Raw genomic sequence first — 20,247 nt, forward strand, 5'->3', positions numbered from 1 at the left:
GCAGCCTGCAATCCACGTCAATCGTCAGGGGAAGGCACAGCAGCGACGGCAACACAGCCAGGTACTTACATGACTCCCTGTAGTACTTTCTGAGGGTCGGGGTCGAACAATCTGTCAACATAATGGCGACTGGTGGCGGTGACCTCCTGCATATTGACACAGAGCAAGTAGAAAGTCGCTCACTGCTTCGTCACATCATATATCTTGGTGTGGAGTTGTGCACACAGGATCCAGACATCATGGATCTCAATACAGCGCCCTCAGCGTTAATCAAGTCCGGTGAGCCAGGCAATGCGAGTCCCAAGTTTGTCATCTGATAACTCATGCATGTTTATCAACAGCCAGCCCATAGCGCGCCTGTTTTTAAGCAACAGACCAGCGCTTCTTCGTCTCTAAAGGTCTCCTATGCCATGTCCCACGTCTAAATCAAAGTTCCTGCCTCGGCTTTCGCGCAGAACACAGAAGCCCACAGTAACAGGAGGGACTCCTCCATTCTCCGAGTGACCGGTCATGGGATACCTAATTTCGTTTGTTTATATTTAATGTCACTGAAAGTTAATTACATAAATAAGTAGAGGCATCACTGTCTACGTGACTACAATCAAGAAAATAATGTGAAATATTGTTTTATTTTATTTGCTATATAAAGTCGAGTACGAAAACCCTTGCCATTTAATTTAGAAATTTATGACATGTAGACATTCTGCTAAATATGCAGTATGCTGACCTGATAAAGTTACCTTAAGTTCAGCCAAGGATTTTTCTGCTAGTTGAACAATAGCTGGATTTCGGGAGTTGAATTTATGGGGATAGTAAATCTCCTGTGACTGAAACACAGTGTGTGGCCATAAGTTCAGCAGCTCGTATGAAATTGGGTAAAATAGCTAGTTATCAATTTTCTCAAACGGGTCCAACAAAGTAAATATTAAATTGGAAGCAATTCCGTTCACGGCTAAAGTTGCCAATGAAGCTTGATGGCACAGCGCTATGCATAGATTAATGCATATCGTTACTCAAATTGTCTCGCTAGCTAGCTAACGTTAGCTAACGAACACTTCCTTTAAAAACAAGCGGTTAAGCAGCATTTCATTCATACTCTGCACGTGTATCTAAGGCTGGCAAATCACTCCCCCACAAAGTTCACGCTACAAGTTAGCCAACTACGGTACCTAGTGTCAAGAAGGCAGCAAATGCCTCGCTAACACACACAGACCAAGCCAGATAACTAGCCAACTCTAATAGCCAGCCGGCACTAGCTACCCTGGCTGAATAGTTTTGGTGGGTAGGACAGTTTATTTAAATAAATGAACAACATTGCAAAATAGTTAACACTAGCTAGTAACTTAACTTATACAACAGTCATTAGCAGGCTAGTTATCCGGCCAACATTGGCTACTCATCTGTATCTTCCATCATCATCACCTCAAAAGTTTGGTTGTTATTGTATTCAAATAGAAAGCAAGCTAATGTAACTAAAATAATTACCGAAAGAGTACTTGGCTTTGCTAGCACTACTAGCTAGCCAACACGAACAGGTGGTGACGAACATTTGACAAATGAACCAGCACATTGCCTAGCTATTAAATGACTTGACAGACTTGGCAGCCAGTAGAGCCAATTAGCTCAACTAGCCTAGCTAGCAAAATAGCTAACGTAAGTTAGCCCCAGTGTGGTCTCGATTAAGGTAACGTTATAATCAATTAACTTAGCTACAACAACTGTTAAGCTTTCGAGGTCAACAAACAGAGTAATATAACGTAGCTAGCTCGTTGGCAAAGAAAGCCAAAAAACCCCTAAGAAGAATCTGCAAACCAATCAACATTTGCTTGATAGCTAGCTAACGCCCTGACCTACACTATGTTGTGGCCCAATTTCAGGCAGCTACGCGACCTAGCTGAAAGGGGGCGTTTCCAGTTTAGCAAGCTAACCAGCTAGCTGCTAAATATTAGAAGATAGATGATCAGACAGATGACAAGTTGACGTTACGTTAAATGTCCCCATAAGTGCCCATTTCATTTCTAGCCAGGCTTAAGTTAAAGAGCTACCCAGATAGCCAAAATCTGACAGCACAGTGAAGCATCCTGACACGAGACTTCATCCGTTAGCCTGATAGAGCTAATGTTAAAGAACTAGCTAGCTAGCTAGCTTGCTGGTGGTGGTGTTAATCATGGCTATGATGGCTAGCAATCAAGTGTATTGATCAGCTAGCTAGGTAGCATTAGCTGTGTTAACTTGCTCAACCTCTGAACTCAAATATAACCTCTAATTTTAGCTAGCTAGCTGGCTAACTTAATTTGTTAGCCAGCTAGTTAGCCATTTAATGTTACAGTAAGAGTAGCTACCCGACTAGATAGATAACCAGCTTACGACCTCACTGCAGTTATCCTACTAACTAAGCATTAGAGAGCATTTAACGGGAGCCAGTTAGCCAGTTTTCTAACTAAATGATAGGAACCGCTGCCGGTAACTCGGTCCGGTTGACCGGGCTAACCCTGCCCGTGACATTCCACCAAGCTCATGAAATGCATATGCATGCAAGTTATCTGGCTAAATATATTACGAGCCTTGTTCAAGTGCCTTAGCTGAACGCAAAGAGCAAAAGACTGTGTTAACAGGGAAACATTTTGGGTAGACTCACAGACAACACGCTGATGCGGAGTGGGGCCTCCAACAAACACGCCATCTCTCTTCCCCCTGACGAGCGCCCCAACCGGAGCCGCACTTTCCACACACTCGGCCTTCCAGCCCGCAACTCGGAAATAAAAAAATCAGCAGCAACTGCTGGTGGCAGCAACACGCTTTTTCGATGGACTTCGGGGAGTATGGGTGTTATTCGGGAGGGACCGAAACGGTTTACACGACCCTCAAAACCATTATTAACTTCTCCATTTTTAATTAATGTTTAGTGCTGTTTACTGTGCGTCGTAACTACCGAATGTAAAGGTGTAGATTAGGAGGAATTAGTTTTGTTTAGAAAAAGCGTACAGCCAACATTTCAAGTTGACTGATTCAACAAAGTGATTCTCAAATTTGTTAACACAGGAAATATTTGTATCCGTATACAGCTGCACAATGATTTTAATTGCAACATTAATGTTATGGATATTATAAACGTAATTTAATTATTGCTACAGGTTTCAGTATTGTTATGTGTGAAAGTGCCAAGATGAAATTTCGTGACGTTTTACTTAAGCGCTTTTAACGGAATCGTTACGTGCGCATGCGCATATGTTCAAGCCTTTTTCGGTGGGAAGGAGGGTAACTAGCTAGGGCAGTGGCAGCAGCAATAGTGTTTGTTTCTTCTGTATTTAGCCACTAACTTGGAGTGCTTCATGCTGGTCTTTAAACAACGAATGCATTATTGAGACGGCTGCTACGATATTAGGTGGGTCTTATTCATGGCTTGAATTAAGTTAGCCATAGCTATTGACTACATTGCTGTCGTTTGCTAAAGATTGCTAACGGCGTAGCTGCTGTTCACCGTTAATGACTTATACCAAATGAATCTTGTAATTTATTGCTAGCTAACGAGCCAACGGCACATGTTGCCCCTATTTGAACAACTGTGCACTTCTGAACAATTTACAAGGTTTTGAGCACGGCAAGTCACGGCACCACGGCACGTTTGTTACATGGGTAATCAATCTGGAGTAAGATTTGCAAAAGATCTAACACTTTTGCCGCAGATCAACCAGCTGGATAAGTGTAACTTAGTTGACATTGTGCAGTGTTTTAATTAAGATTAATTTTCTTTAACTTTAATTTAATATATAAGGTCGGTAGGCAGGATATTTTGTCCTCGTCTGAAGCTCCAGGTGTGAGTTGACATTAATTGGTTTTTTTTTACTTTTTCCCCTTTCTCTAGTCATAATTGTCTGCTGTTGCCCCTGTCTCAAAGTCCTTCCTCGCACTGAAACCTGTGGCCCAACACTAAACTATTGTTGAGTGTAAACGAATGAGCGGACAGCACTAGACTAAACCTGCACTCCGTGGAGGCGGCTACAGTAGAGAACAGACGTTGACGAGGAATATATTGGCGGTCGAATCTCGGCACGGCCATGAAGATCGCCGTGGAGGGGTGCTGCCATGGCGAACTCGACAAGATCTACGAGACGATCGCCTACCTGGAGCGCAAGGAGGGCGTGACCGTGGACTTGCTACTGTGCTGTGGAGACTTCCAGGCCGTGCGCAACGAGGGCGACATGAAGTGTATGGCGGTGCCGCCCAAATACAGGAGCATGCAGACCTTCTACAAGTCAGCATTTCATTTTTTTTAAATTTTATTTATTACTTTCACATTTGCGGATTAAAATCCTTTTCTGCACTTAGTTGATCTTGTGTGGTGCAACTGAGCCAACCTCGAGGGCCAGAAGGTGGGGATTGCAGTTCTCGAGAGTTGCTTCCAATACACCAGACAAGCTCAGCAAAGTATTTGAATCCAAATCAATTATGTATTTGGCCCAGGTCTGTCTCTGATCCGGTCTGTTTTTCCTCCCTGTTTTTAAGGTACTACTCTGGAGAAAAGAAGGCCCCAGTCCTCACCATCTTCATTGGGGGCAACCATGAGGCCTCCAACCACATGCAGGAGCTGTCCTATGGAGGCTGGGTGGCCCCCAACATCTACTACTTGGGTGAGGGTCGCACACGACACGTTATGATAAAATGTACTGAACTCCACTATGTTTGAGAGACGCTACTTTGACTATGGAGTGAAACTCTACTCATGAGATTCTAAGTATAGTGCTTGTAGCCCTGTCCATGCCATGTGTCATCAGTGTAGTGTATGAGCCAGTGGGACTGTGCTTTAATGTGGTTGAATCTCATTAGGTTATGCTGGCGTCGTGCGCTACAAAGGCATAAGGATCGGTGGGCTGTCGGGAATCTTCAAGTCGCACGACTACAGGAAAGGTGAGTCCTGATAGCTAAGAGGACCTCATCCCAAAACGGTTCGGCCCTCTTCAGAAGTATTTTTTCAGGGTTATTGATTTGGGTTCAATTCCTTAAGGGACAATACAATGGACTTTCAGCATAAGCATTGTAGGTTTACTTATTTGAAATGTGATCTATGATCATCTTTCTGAAGTCACTGAGAATACCATCCACATTTTAAGCCTTCACGCCCTTTGCCCAATTTCAGTGGGATGATTAAATGTAGCTCTATCTCTGGTTCTGGGTTCTCCTCGTCAGAATAAGGCAGCAGTGTGATGATTAAATGTAGCTCTATCTCTGGTTCTAGGTTCTCCTCGTTAGAATAAGGCAGCAGTGTGATGATTAAATGTAGCTCTAGCTCTGGTTCTGGGTTCTCCTCGTCAGAATAAGGCAGCAGTGTGATGATTAAATGTAGCTCTATCTCTGGTTCTAGGTTCTCCTCATTAGAATAAAGCAGCAGTGTGATGATTAAATGTAGCTCTAGCTCTGGTTCTGGGTTCTCCTCGTCAGAATAAAGCAGCGATGTGGTGTTTCTGTTGAGCCCGCGGTGTGTCTTTCGCAGGACACTACGAGTTCCCGCCGTACAGCAATGACACGCTGCGGAGTGTCTACCACATCAGGAACGTCGACGTCTTCAAACTCAAACAGGTGATTGACATCATGCGTGACAGAATCAAATCCGAGGGTTCATTTTTCTTGCAACAATTTATTTGAAAGCAACAACAAAAATAAAAACCCACATTTCTACTGCCTTCAGATTAATCTAATTCTCTCGTCCGTCACTTTCTTGCTTGTGATAGTTAAGTTTGGTCACTTTTGCTTTGTTTGTTTATTTATTTATTTGTTTATACCAACTTCCTGTTGGTCCTTTCAGATCCAGCACCCCATGGACGTCTTCATGACGCACGATTGGCCGCGCGGTATCTATAACTACGGTCCTCTGTGACCTCACTTCCTGTTGGTCCTTTCAGATCCAGCGCCCCATGGACGTCTTCATGACGCACGATTGGCCGCGCGGTATCTATAACTACGGCAGCACGGAGCAGCTGCTGAGGAAGAAGAAGTTCCTGCGGCAGGAAGTGGAGACGAACACGCTGGGCAGCCCCGCCGCCGCAGAGCTGCTGGCCCACCTGCAGCCCTCCTATTGGTTCTCCGCCCACCTGCACGTCAAGTTCGCCGCCATCGCGCAGCACCAGGTCAGCGTGGGGGGAAGGGGGGTGGGGGGGGGTCTGAGGCTCGGGACCTGACGCTTACTTCAGTCTGTGCTGCTGTTTCACGCAAAAAAAACGCTCCTGCTAGCGTATGACATTTGCACCTGCACGGAGCTGATTCTGATAATATTTTGATTTGTTGCTGGTGTGATTCTCTACTTGAGCAGCCACTGTGGCAGGTAACCGACCAGGTTGCGTCGTATTGTGAAATGTACAAAATGGCTGCTGATTGGCTTAGAATCCTCAAGCCATTCTGATACCACCAGTGGGGTTTGTAACGTTAATTCCGTGGCCATGGCGAGGATTAGAGATGAGGTTGCTCAGGGGAGAGATTTGGACTGATTCAGTCGTACAGGCCTCATCGTAAGGCTGATCTGAGGCTGAATGTGTGTTTCGATTACAGGCCCAAGGCGACTGTGCCCCGCGCACCACCAAGTTCCTCTCCCTGGACAAGTGTCTGCCCCACCGGGACTTCCTGCAGGTGAGGGTCTCAGTCGGGCGTCCAATTACAGCCACTCACAGCTAGGTAGCCAATCACAGCCAGGCATCCAGCCAATCACAGCGAGGCATCCAGCAGCTTGCTGAAGTGGGGGTTATTTATTCTCTTGTTGGTGTGATTGGGCCGACAGCCTCTGAGCGCTGTGGAAGTGGTGCTCGAGTGTTTGTGCCGTGGTTAGCGTGGTCGGCGATGTCTCAGCGTTCAGCCCGTATGAAGTGAGTGTGATTTCAGTGGAGTGTCTGCAGAGTATCCTCATTACAGAACTAGGAATCAGTGAAATGCCTGCAGTCCGGGAAAGGGGAGTGAGCAGGACTGAGAGTTCCTGTCTTAATTGCCATGCTGTTCAGTGGCAGCACCACAGGAACTGCAGAGATCATTTTTTATGTTAATCGCTGATGTGAACTGTTCTGATTTTATATTGTTCAGTTCTGCATTTAGCTCGTTTGGTTGGTCTGACAGAAAAGCACATGCTGGGTTATTGAAAGATCATCCAAAAAAGTACATGGATATTTGTGTGTGTGTGTGTGTGTGTGTGTGTGTGTGTGTGTGTGTGTGTGTGTGTGTGTGTGTGTGTGTGTGTGTGTGTGTGTGTGTGTGTGTGTGTGTGTGTGTGTGTGTGTGTGTGTGTGTGTGTGTGTGTGTCTCTTTCTCTCTCTCAGGTAGTGGAGCTCCTCGGTGTGTGAGTGAGAGGGTGTGTTCGGTGTGTGAGGGTGACTCTCTCTCTCTCTCTCCCTCGTTAGGTAGTGGAGATACCGGACCGACCCGGTTCCTCAGAGCACCTGGAGTACGACCCAGAATGGCTGGCCATCCTGAAGGCCACAGACAGCCTGCAGAGAGTGTCTCCCTGCACCTGGAACCCCCCCCAGGACAACGGCCTGCACAGCAGGTCCGACCGTCCAGCACCACTCGTTACCGTTTTGCCTTTCATGCACACATTACATTACATTACATTACATTACATTACAAAGCATTTAGCAGCATTTATCCAGAGCGACGTACAACAAAGTGCTGATCGAACACAGGGGCAAGTCTGAAGAGGACCCTAGAGGATAGTACGGTTCCAAGTCCTAGAGACGCATGCCTACACACACGCACACACACACACACACACACACACACACACACACACACACACACACACACACACACACACACACACACACACACAGGCTTGCAGGACCTTGTTTGACACTTGGCACAAACACTGGAGGGAACATGTCACACTTTTAAATGATGGCAGTGAATTTGTTTTTGAGCAGAAATCTGACCTCTTAATCATGGTCAGTAGGTGGTGAATGATGTAATCCTTGTGCACGTTGTATCTCTGTCGCAGTGTGGTGCTCTGGCCTGGTTTGTGTCACTGATGACTGTGGTGTTGTTGCCCGACTCTGTTGATCCCTCGTTGTTCCCAGGTGGGACTACAGTCCGTCGGAGGCGGCCATGCTGGAGGTGGTGGGGGACCTGGGCGGGGAGCTGCGCATCCCGGAGAACTTCTGCGTCACGGTCCCGGCCTACGACCCCGCCCGGCCCCAACCCCACCTGGCCCCCGCCTGCACCACCAACGCCCAGACCACCGAGCTCTGCGCCACGCTGGGGCTGACGGACATCTACGCCCGGGCCGCGGGCCAGCGGGGGGGCCGGGGCGCCTCCGAGGAGGATGAGGAGGAGGAGGAGGAGGAAGAGGAGGAAGAGGAGGAGAGCCGGAGCACGGGCAGTGCCGAGGAGCCCAGCGAGTACCCCACCGACACCTCGGGCATGTCCAGCTCCTACAACCCCGAAGAGATCACCATCGAGGACGAGTGGGAGGAGGATGAGGAGGAGGAGGAAGGGGCCGGGGTGAAGAAGGGGGCCGGCGCCCCCAGCCTGAGCCCTGACGCCGTGGTGCCGGAGGGGCGCGACCCCGAAAGCCCCGCCCAAGACCTGGCCTCCAGCCGATTGGTCCTGCCCCCGCCCCGCCTGCCCCTCCCCCTGGACCTGCCTGCCCCCGCCCACTCCGCCCCTGGCTCCGCCTCCCCTCCTGACCCCGCCTCCCCGTCCCACCCCGGCCCCGCGCAGGAGGGGAGCCCCCTGCTGGTCAGAATCCCCAAGCGCACCAGCGGGGAGGTGGGGAGCACCGGCAGCGCGGGGAACACCCCCAAAATCAAGCGCCGCAACCAGACCATCTACACCGCCCAGGACGACGAGGACGAGAGCGAGGGATAGCGGAGGAGAGGGGGGAGAGAGGGATGAACGTCGGGTGAACGAGTGAGGCTTGAACGTACACTACCGCTGGGTGAGCGTGTTTTTACTCCCAGCAGAAGGAAGGTTCCCGGTACAAGGCTGTGGGACCCCTGTGCTGGACTGTTCTGTTGGAGTTTTGTGTAATGCTCACCATTCCTGATGTCTGGGAAGGTGTTAAACCAGCAAGGAGTCATTTTGTTTTAAGAAGAGGGGGATGATTTTATGCTCCTATTATTATTATTTTTTTAAAGAGAAAATGTAAAATAGGACAAAAGTTGTTAGATTTATTTTCATTTAATTGTACATTTGGTTTGATTTTTCCCCACCCAAATTATGTTGATTTTAATTTCCTTCCCCACAAAGATCCGTGTTTTTTTTAATACGGCTAAGATAGCAGTTTGAGGGTATCATTTTTGCTTTTAAATTATAAGGGTGGTTTTCATGCATGTTATTTTCCCTCGGACCACTCTTGAGAACTAAGAAAACTGTATAGGGCAGGGCTGCTCAACTCCAGGTCCTGCGGGCTGCAGTGTCTGCAGGTATCTTCTCCAACCATGCGCTACACCACCAGATCTCACCAACCAGCTTACTTCCTGAAACAAGGAGGCACGGTAATTGGTGAAATCTGGTGGTGTAGTGCATGGTTGGAGTATATACCTGCAGACACTGACCCCCAGGACCTGGAGTTGAGTAGCCCTGTTATGGAGTCTCTGTATTTTCTTAGAGAACTATAAACCAAGTTGACAATGAATGTGTGCTGCCATTTCTTTCCCCTGTGTCAGGCAAGTGTGTGCACACTTTGGTCAGAAATTTCCCCAAAATGATCTTGCAGTTCAGTGAGGGTACTGTATATCAGTCTGTACATCCACAACACATGTGCACACACACACACACACACACACACACATTGTAAGCTGAAAGGCATACAGAATTCGGCCTCAATTCTTGTTTTTATGAAACCGCTTGGGCTAGATTTTAAGTTCCGGTTTAAGCACAAAAACCTTTTAAATGTTTTAATCATGGTGTGAACAAAACCACTGACGCACTCTTCTGTGGTTAAGGTGATCTATATATAATATGGTAAATTTGAACAAATTTCTTGTGGTAATAAATACACACAAGATCTGATACTATATAGTGTGTATGTTGTGGTACTTGATCTATTTTTATGCTAAAGCTACATTTCCCAGCAGTGTCGGTGCAAAAAGTAGAAAATTGAGATGTCAGTGGCAGCACCAAAATATACCCTGGATAATTTAGGGCTCATTAAAACTACTGTAGACACAACCAACTCCAAACAAGTGCAAAACTCGGCAGTTTAAATTATCACAGTCAAATTTTAATCAGACCAGTGTCAAGATTACATCGTTTTAAAGCAGTTGTCTCCGTATTCTAGAGTTACTTGGCACAAGTGTTGGATTTTGGGGATTACTTTCTCACACATTTTAAACTTTTTTTCCCCCTCTGATCATGATTTTATTTAAATTGGGGGGGGGGGGGGAGAATGTTGCATCCTCCCTCTTTACCAAGAGTAGATTCACACACCCCTCCTCCTCACCTAGAGTAAGACCCCGCAGTGCACTCCTTTAACTCTCTTATCTGTACAGATGAATCCAATTAATATGCAGCTGAACCAGCACTACCGAGTGTTCCTCTGTCCCCCGTCTGTGCGGAGAACCGGTCTAGAGCCAGGCAGGAGGACCAGAACCCGTTCGGACCGGTACCACCCTGCTCTGGCCAGCACCCTGCTAATCGGGCATCCAAAGGTCTGCGCTTAGCACTGTGAGGGGGAGGCTTGTGTGCTGCTCCAAGGAGGCACATCCGCACTTCTGGGCAGAAAACGCAAGCTAACTGAAATGCTAATACTTTTAATGTTGCGTTCATGAGAAAGCATGGCTCTCCAATCACACACCACATCCGACCGCCATCACATGATGAGGTAAAGATGCTTTAAACCATGTGCTTTTCTCAATGGTTTTAAGTGTTGGAAAAAAAATCTAAAATGGCAACATTTACAAACTGCCAAACGGCACCCGTGATGAGGAATAACACACGATGAGATCATGCATTAAAACAGCTCGCAGGATACTGCTAGTTTTTAATCGTGTTTCATGTCATTTTTCTTTATGCTGTCATCTTGCAGACTGAGAAACGACCAAATTAAAGGCATTCATCTTTTTTTCTTTTTTTTTTTTTTTTAAACACCACTCCACTGCGACTAAATGTTTCACCCAGACACCAAATGATCAAACTGCACATTGTGAGCTCCAAGGACCAGATTATTCTTGAGGAGAGACTGCCACACTCGTGAAAATCTGGGATGTGTTCGATAACATGGAACATCCCGCTGGAGTCTTTCGGAACTGAAACTTGGCTCCTTTGAACACAAGTGCTGAAGTGAGTGTTTTATAGATTATGGCTACAGGGCAGGGGTAATTACTGAAGCGGATACATGATTGGTTTAGTCGGAGTAGTTCTGGACACAGTGCAAGCCAGTTAGGGATTTTGGTTGATAATACCTTTTCAGTGCTATGGAATCTCACTAGACATACAGTAAGTGACACTTTACAAATATTACTTTTCAAGTACAGACAAATTAAAATCAGAAGAATCATTAAAAATACACTAAAATTGAACACAAACTCTGTTACACTCTCCCGACACACCCCCCAGACTAGCTCAGAACACAGAACAAGGAAAAAAAAATGAGAATAGGCACTTCTATTTTTGTCCAATCCATTTAGTATTCTTCTTTGAAATAGCAAGTCCATAATATTTGAGGGGTGAAGGTCTCTATTACTTCGTGTTCTGTATGAGAAGTTACAAGACAAAAATATCTGAAGATTTGTGTCACCTCTGGGCTGAAAGCAGAAAGGATATAATAATTACTTTGATCTGCAGTATTGCTAACAGGGCTGCAAATCAATATGCATTTCATAACTATAACACAGACAGTTTATCGATTGGTTTAACAACAGATTACAGCGAGCGGCCAATAGCATTAGCAGCGGGTAGGCAAAGTGGAGGCAAACTCCAAACAGAAAATACCACATTCTGCTTCCAGTGCATTCAACTGGGGAGGGAGGGAGGTTTGGGGGGGGGGGGGGGGGGGGGGGTTTCCTGACGGAATTCCGGCGGAATGGGACAGAAATAAATGGACGAAACGGCGCGACTTTTCAGCGCCCCAGTGTATAAACAACGGTGGCGATTATTAAAGATTAGGCCCGTTTTAAAATTATCGGTTTGAAAAGGCGGCGCGCGGAAATAAATATCACAGAAGCCGAGGCCGTTAGCAGTGCACGCGGCGGACAAAAAAAAACAACAACAAAAAAACGTTAAATCTAGTTGGGATTCCTTATGGGGACATCGAGGGCTTGGCTGTCTGGGTGTCATCTAATTTCAGGGTGAGACATCCCAGACATGGAAGAGGGCGACAAGGGAGGATACTGGCCTTACTCTGGAGCTAAAATGAAAGTATGTCTCTATGGAAAGGGGGTGGAGGGGACTGTATTCAGAGGTATTTTTGGGCCTACATTTCATTTGCTCGTATATATATATTTTATCCAACATTACCTCCCTTTCACATGACCTGGGTCAGACCTACATACATTCCCGCTGTCCACCAGTCCGTCTCTGCTACCTTTGACCCTAACAGTGCAGTACTTACATCAACAGGAACCATGATTTTAAATTAAATAAAACATAACAACAGCTATTTGTGCCAATTTTTTTATACAAAACTCCAAGATAATCTATCTCCCTCTCTTCTCTCTCTTTCAGTCTTCTCGAATCTCCACCACTCCACCAAGGAGGATAAGCTGCAGAACATCTCTCTCTCTCTCTCTCTCTCTCTCTCTCTCGCTCTCTCTCTCTCTCTCTCTCTCCCTCTCCCTCTCTCTCTCCTCCCCCCCTCTCTCTCTCTCTCTCTCTCGCTCGCTCGCTCGCTCTCTCTCTCTCTCTCTCACTCCCTCCCTCCCTCCCTCTCTCCATGTGTCCCTCTGGGTGGTGCTAAGGTGGGGGCTGTGGAAGGGGGTGATGGGCTCCCCTGGCCCCCAGGGGGTTGCGGAGGGTGGGGTTAGTTCCCACAGCAGCCCCGGGTAGACTGGGCATCTGGGTCCTGGAGGTTCACACCCCTGTGCCTTGCTGCATGTGTGGGGTTCTGCGTGTCTGTTTTTGGCATCTTTTTCGCTGGAGAAAAGGAAGTGAAATTAGAAAGCAAGACATTAAATATCTTAAATTAATATTATAGTACATCTTTATAGTCTAATGAGAATGGCATCTGTGAGTATTCTGTGGTATTTTGAGTATTCAATTACAGGTATGATAATAATGCTACATGAATTGGCATTAACTAATGTAGTTGTTAACTAACTACTGAGAAGTTAATCTGTAAAGCCCTGTTATTGTATTTGTATATAATTAATTCATGTTAACTACATTAGTTAATGCCAATTCATATTGGAATGAAAAAATGGTTCACTAATTATAAGTGTATCCTATGGTTAGCTAAGATATAAATATTTGCGTAACTAATACGTTAGTTAGTAGTAATGACATCTTAATTTCATGTTTAATGTATTCCTACGTCATCAATTCATGTTAACAACTACATTAGTTACCAACCACCATGTAACCTTATTATAAGGTGTGACTGATATGGTAATTATAGTACACAGATGCTTTGTAGTGGACTATGAAACAGAAATGGAGCCTCACAAGCTTATAGCAGATAACTAGGGAGCTCTAGGTACATTCTAACATTAGATCTGATGCTAGATAAGTTCCAACATTAGATGTGATGCCGCCACAGAGACTTAGTCACAGGCAGGGAAACTCCCTCTTTTGTCCTGGTGGCCAGCCGAGTCAGCACAGGGGTCTTACCGATGGCCAGGAATAGCTCGTTGACGTTCATGGCAGTTTTGGCAGAAGTCTCCATGAAAAGCAGTCCCGTGTCCTCGGCGTAGGTCTGGGCCTCCTGTCACAAACGCACACGGGCAGGGCGAGGTCACACGTCACCTCACAGGCCACTCCGACAAAGCTTCATCGTACGATCGTCCGTGAGGCCTAGTTCACAGGCGAGCACTCTGACTTGATCACTTTAACCCTTTATGGCGTTACAAATGGTACGTGATCGGAATGTTCTTGGCAGAACATTCTAGAACACTCTAGACTTAAAAACAAAACAAAAAACATTCCGAGAAACCTACTCTTTCAGGTAGGCGTAGTAGGCCTAGTCCAACGATTTAAGAGGAGCTACAACAGAAACAAAGCATGCTATACCTGTATGTCAAGTGCTCTAGAATGAGGGCATAACAAAAGACGAGTAAATATTGAGCATTTAGGTTTGAACATTTCCAGCTACATGATGTACGACATACATGATGGGGCGACATCACGCAGTAAGAGAAGTCGTCTGGCAGTCGATCCCGCCCTGGGTGTGTCGAAGTGCCCCTGAGCAAGACACCTAACCCCCAAATGCTCCTGACGAGCTGGTTGGTACCTTGCCGGGCAGCCAATCGCCATTTGTGTGCGAGTGTGTGAGTGTGTGTATGAATGGGTGAATGAGAAGCATCGACTGTACAGTGCTTTGGATAAAGACGCTAAATAAATGCCAACCATTTACTATTTACATGACCACTGTTCTGCCTGCCTGGTGGTGCTATCGGCGGTGTGTGGCGGTGTGGGGCAGTGTGGAGTGATGTGGGGCAGTGTGGGGCGGTGTGGAGTGATGTGGGGCACTGTGGGGCAGTGTGGAGTGATGTGGGGCGGTGTGGGGCACTGTGGGGCAGTGTGGAGTGATGTGGGGCGGTGTGGGGCAGTGTGGAGTGATGTGGGGCACTGTGGGGCAGTGTGGAGTGATGTGGGGCACTGTGGGGCAGTGTGTGGCGGTGTGGAGTGTTGTGGGGCAGTGTGGGGCGGTGTGGGGCAGTGTGGGACGGTGTGGGGCAGTGTGGGACGGTGTGGGGCAGTGTGGGGCACTGTGGGGCAGTGTGGGGCGGTGTGGGGCTCCTCACCTCGTACTCCACCATGCGCTTGTCCGCCAGGTCGGCCTTGTTCCCCGCCAGGGCGATGACGATGTTGGGGCTGGCCTGTCTCTGCAGCTCCTTCACCCAAGCTTTGGCCCGCTCAAACGTCTCCTGCAGGGACACCAAAAACAAAAACCCCATCACACCGAGGCAGAGACAGACGGAGAAGTACCCAGAGCATCACACCGAGGCAGAGACAGACCAGGAAGTACCCAGAGCATCACACCGAGGCAGAGACAGACCAGGAAGTACCCAGAGCATCACACCGAGGCAGAGACAGACCAGGAAGTACCCAGAGCATCACAGACGGAGAAGTAGGGCGGCCTGTAGTGTAGTGATTAAGGTAAATGACTGGGACACGCAAGGTATTTGAGTGGTTCGGATCCCGGTGTAGCCACAATAAGATCCGCACAACCGCTGGGCCCTTGAGCAAGGCCCTTAACACTGAATCGCTCCAGGGGAGGATTGTCTCCTGCTTAGTCTAATCAACTGTACGTCGCTCTGGATAAGAGCGTCTGCCAAATGCCAATTATATGATGTAATGTAAAGTATCCAGAGCATCAAACGCAGGCAGACAGACGGAGAAATGCCCAGAGAAACGGAGAAAGAGAGGGAGGAAGAGAAGAGGGGATGGAAAGGGAGAGAGGCAGAAAGTAAGGTAGTGACACACTGAGTTAATCCTTTGATCGGTGAAACGGGGAACTAGACACATCAAAATCAAACTTGGGTCAAATACCTTATAGTTTTGGATTCAAATACCTTTCTATGCTCTACTGAGGTTGTCTCGTGTATTGTGAAGAATTAAATATAGCACAGAAATATATAGAATATAAATACAGCATACTTATGCTACATTTAGCATAGTGCTGAAAGTGCGCTACATTTAGCATCGCGCTAAAAGAAGCGTAAGTACGTTCAGGGCAGTTCTCAGTCTGCAGCAGAAGATGAGCAGGGGTTATTGCAGACCTTATCTCATTTTGTTTGTCCTTCATCCAGATATTGATTTGCTTTCATTTGGAGCACAGGCTGCAGTGCCTGGGTCAAATACATAATTGCTTTTGATTCAAATACATTTCTGAACTTGACTGGTGTATTGGAACCAATGAAATACTCTCAAAAAGTGCAAACCCCCCTCTCTTCGTTGGCTCAATTGCACCCGGCGAGATCAATCAAGCACAGAAAAGCATTTGAATCCAAAACAATTATGTATTTGACAGCATGGCACCACAGTGATTGGTGCCACCTTAAACGTCACATCACAGTTTTGGGAAACCACCGGGCTCAGTTAGAACACAAGACCTTATCAAGGCTGGAATGACACTGAAGGAACAGGCTAAAAGGTATTACTAGGCTGTTATATGGAGGACGGGTGTGCGTGGCGTTCGGTTTGCGAGAGACACGCACGCGGAGGTCGTACCGGTTTGGTGATGTCGAACACCACGATGGCTGCCTGCGCTCCGCGGTAGTACATGGGGGCCAGGCTGTGGTATCTCTCCTGTCCCGCCGTGTCCCAGATCTCAAACTTCACCGTCGTGTCATCCAGACACACGGACTGCGCCAGGAACGCAGCTGGGAGGGAGGGAGGGAGGGAGGGAGGGAGAGGGAGAGGGATCATTCGTGATTGTTATTTATTAGAGTGGAATTTATTAACGTTAACGTTTATTAATGTTATTTTATTTTATTTACTATGCTTTGGCAACACTATTTTGTTAGTCATGCCAATAAAGCTCAATTGAAATTGAATTGAGAGAGGCAGACAAGGAGGGAGAGTGTGAGAGAGAGAGAGAGGGAGGGAGGGAGACAGAAGGGAGGGAGAGAGAGGGAGAGAGAGTGAAAAAGGGGAAGAAAGTGTAACAGACATAATCTAAGATAAGAAAAAGGAACCTAGCAGCTTTATCTGGTGCCCTCCTTAATGCTGCCACTCGCGGTAACTCTCAACTCTCCCTTTTTAAAACGCTTACAGGCAGGTTAATAACTCTCGCCAGGCCCTTCTCTCTCTGTGTAAAGCCTGACCAGCTTTCCCTGGACTTGCCAGCTCAAATCTCTGTCCAACCGTCCCTCTGTGCTCTGTTCCCTTCCTCCTTAACGTAACACAACATAACAAGGCCATTCAGCCCAGCAAATGCTCGCCTTTTCCTACCACTAAAGTGTGCCTACTGCTTAGTTTACATAAAAGCTAAACAGTATCTAGAGCCTTATCAAGCCTGGTCTCGAAAACCCCCAGAGTTTCTGCCTGGCAAGCTATTCCAAACAGTGACCACTCTGTGCGGGGGGGAAAAAAATACTTCCTGATATCTGCGTGGAATTTATCCTTTGCTACTTTCCATTTAGACCTTTCTCGAGCGTCACTTGTTTTCTTCCAGCCTCCCCTCCCTCTTTCCCCGGTCTGCCCGGTCCTCACCCCCGATGGTGGTCTCCTGGAACTCGTCGAACTGGCCCTTGACGAACCGCAGCACCAGGCTGGACTTGCCCACCGCCATGTCTCCCAGCAGCACCAGTTTGAACTGGCAGATCTTGGTCTGCGGCAGGCTACCGTTGGGCCTGGCGCTTCCTCCTCGGCTGGCCATGAGCGGGGGGGGGGTCTTCCCAGGGGGGTCGGGTGGGCGAGGTGGGGGGGGGGGGGGGGCGGGGGTCAGTGATTTACAGGGGGCTCGGGGGGGGGGGTCTCTGGGGCTCAACTCTCCCGCTGACTGCCTCTCTCTCTACTCCTGAAACACAGAAGCCAAGCGGGCCACAAATTCAGTGTGGGGGTTGCCAGCTCAAATATCCAGGAGTGTGACCATGCCACGGTACCGTCCAGGCTAGCGCCATTTTGAACTGTAAAAATTGTTAGTTATAACCAGCAAGCTATCGAATGTCAATTACACAGCTTCCTGTAAGAAATGTTATTTAAACTTGCATTAACATTATGAACATAAATATGTCTAATTTACCTTCGAAAACCAGCATTCATATCTGCTGTATATTTCAGTGTGATACCAAGTCATAAAAGGGAGATTAAAAAAATAAAAATAAAACATACACAGAAGCATAGGACTTTGGTTTACTACAAAGGAAATTAGCTGCCCAAACAATCTGGTTATATTTAGTGTTTGGAAACTGCAAAACAATCATACAAGCTCTGATACAATTGTTCAAGATTGCACTTCCTAAGTGACAATTTTCACCATTTTATTCAAAGCAAAAAAAAATAACAAACAATTCCAATATACTCCTGTCAAACCGGTCTGAAAGAAACGTGTACTTTTGAAGGCGTTCATGATTATGGATAAAGACACAGCGTTCATGATTATGGATAAAGACACAAATCTTATCAACTTCCTCTTGTATTTCCTCTGTTAGTTTTACAGCCGTTTCATTTCAATTCGTTGCTTTTATGTGTTGGGAGTTTGACGCAGAACGTAAACTGTGGGGGTTTAACGGTCAAAAAAATCTCACGGCGCAACCATTTACTGCTCAACAAGGGCCATTTAGGTTTGCCAACGGAGCCACACAGTTGTAGAAATAGTGTATTGGTCCATAATCAGGTCTACTTCCCCAAAATCCGCATTGTCACATTTTAACACATAAATGCACAGCATTGTCAATTTTTAAAAAAATCAGGAATTCATCCAATAGGAAAAGGGCTTCGCCGATTATTTACTAAACAGCTTTGGATGTTTTACTTTATGACTAGGGACATGCACAACCGTGAAATGCAAATATTTATGACCACTAACGTTAGCAGTATTACGGCGATGCGGCTGTTCTTGCTCAGTCCGTGGTTTCTCAATCGCTGGCTGTCAGTCCGCGAGCAGGCAGATACCAACGCTCGCCGAGACGCGTTGAGTTCGCGATGTCGTGTAGCTTATAATGTTACAATCACGGGTGCGTGAAATGAAACCAAGTAATTTCACAGCTAAGATATATGGACAGTCGCTACCAGTTGAGCAAGGCACAAAAAACAGGACCCTAGGGCGACTGTTCCGCCGTCATCGCAGCAAGCAGTCCGTTAAATAAACAGTGCTAGCAAGCTAAAAAATCAGTTAACCAGTTGGTTAGATAGCTACTGATATAGATACCTTTTAGCTTGCTAAACTAATCTGCGATCCGAAGTGGCACATCTCCATGCACAATCGATTCGCTCCTCTGATCACAGCGAGCGCTGGCTAGCTGGCTACCGTTAGCTTGCTTGCTATTACTCTGTCGCCAGGACAAGCCTACAAAACGGCCCCTAGCGCAGGAATGTGGGCCTTCTTTGTGACGCTGACAACTATTGTCTGACACCCTGATGTAAACCCGAAAAAAGAAAACTGAGGTAACGTTAATTACCTGTGACAGATCGTCGTCGCAGAAGACTCTGGCGTGGTATGAATGCACTTGGAATTGCGGTTCGACGTGTTGTTGTTGATCCAACAGCTGAGTGTAGTGGGTCTTCTCGCACTTCCTGTACGGTCGCGCAGCCGCAATGGTCATTCCAGGCTTTCTTAAACGGAAATATCACATCTTCAACGAAGCGATGGACTTGTGTCACGTTAGGTGTTAAGGTCCCTTTCTTCTGTGCAAAGCCTCAATGAATACCTCTATTCTGGTTAATGAATTGCCATAGCTAACTCTACTGATTTAGCCTATGCTTACTGCGTGACTTATACTTGATGCCCGTGGCTATGCATATTTAAGCCCGTGGTTTAGAATATCCTATGTCTGGCCTATGTTCCGTAATTGTTTGAACGACCAAAGGGTTTTGCAATAAATCCAATTTAAAATGGTATTAATTTACTAAAATGGTATTATATTATTATTTTCATTTTGAAAAATATGACATCTAAAAAAGTTGCCAAATTAACCACATTAATATAGATATCATAACTAATAACAAATGCTGATTGAAAAAAAAAAAAGTGCCTACACCAATGCTATAACAATTTTATGGTCAAATCACTTCTTCCAAAATTCCAGCTATACAAACCCCTCCTACATGAGGTATTATTTATCCTCATGACATTACATTACATTACATTACATGGCATTTAGCAGACGCTCTTATCCAGAGCGACGTACAACGAAGTGCAGATCAGACACAAGTATAAGAGCGAAGAGGAACTGAGAGGACAGTACAGTTCTGAGTCCTAGTGTAAACATACAGATAATCAGAACCCTTGAAGAGTACAATCAACTTCCAAACTAGCATACCACAGTTGGCAGCTAGAATACCCTGAGTACAACAATACAACAGCCAATCTATATCTATACAATATCTATACAAGTAACAATATCTATACAATCTATACATAAGTGCCATTACAGTCTAAGGCTAATCATGGTGGTGAGTTAGGGAGGGAAAGGTGTAGCCTGAAGAGATGAGTCTTCAGTCTGCGCTCGC

The 20,247-nt window shown here is 46.5% G+C and overlaps 3 protein-coding genes across 3 annotated transcripts in view; 1 reads left to right on the forward strand and 2 right to left on the reverse strand.

Annotated features, from left to right (window-relative positions):
* The window catches only part of armc8 (armadillo repeat containing 8), an 11,533-nt gene extending 8,554 nt beyond the window's left edge, over positions 1 to 2,979 (reverse strand). The window contains exons 1-2 of the mRNA XM_061234145.1: positions 2,639 to 2,979; positions 70 to 146 (exon numbers count right to left, since the gene is read on the reverse strand). Of these exons, the coding sequence (XP_061090129.1) occupies positions 70 to 146; positions 2,639 to 2,683 (122 nt within the window). The 5' untranslated portion in view covers positions 2,684 to 2,979. The remainder of the gene's footprint in view (positions 1 to 69; positions 147 to 2,638) is intronic.
* dbr1 (debranching RNA lariats 1) lies at positions 2,579 to 9,439 on the forward strand. Its single transcript, XM_061234236.1, has 9 exons — positions 2,579 to 3,385; positions 3,866 to 4,255; positions 4,507 to 4,631; positions 4,828 to 4,908; positions 5,492 to 5,577; positions 5,901 to 6,125; positions 6,544 to 6,621; positions 7,380 to 7,525; positions 8,052 to 9,439. Exons 2-9 carry the CDS (start codon positions 4,059 to 4,061, stop codon positions 8,839 to 8,841), a joined length of 1,728 nt encoding a protein of 575 aa, XP_061090220.1. The 5' UTR covers positions 2,579 to 3,385; positions 3,866 to 4,058; the 3' UTR covers positions 8,842 to 9,439.
* Positions 9,440 to 10,927: 1,488 nt separating this feature from the next.
* On the reverse strand, positions 10,928 to 19,314 carry rab5b (RAB5B, member RAS oncogene family). Its single transcript, XM_061234238.1, has 6 exons — positions 19,197 to 19,314; positions 17,287 to 17,593; positions 16,303 to 16,454; positions 14,874 to 14,996; positions 13,741 to 13,834; positions 10,928 to 13,047 (listed from the first exon to the last, which is right to left on the reverse strand). Exons 2-6 carry the CDS (start codon positions 17,450 to 17,452, stop codon positions 12,935 to 12,937), a joined length of 648 nt encoding a protein of 215 aa, XP_061090222.1. The 5' UTR covers positions 17,453 to 17,593; positions 19,197 to 19,314; the 3' UTR covers positions 10,928 to 12,934.
* Positions 19,315 to 20,247: the final 933 nt, after the last annotated feature.

Source organism: Conger conger, chromosome 3, assembly GCF_963514075.1.
Source record: "Conger conger chromosome 3, fConCon1.1, whole genome shotgun sequence".
NCBI lineage: Eukaryota > Metazoa > Chordata > Actinopteri > Anguilliformes > Congridae > Conger > Conger conger.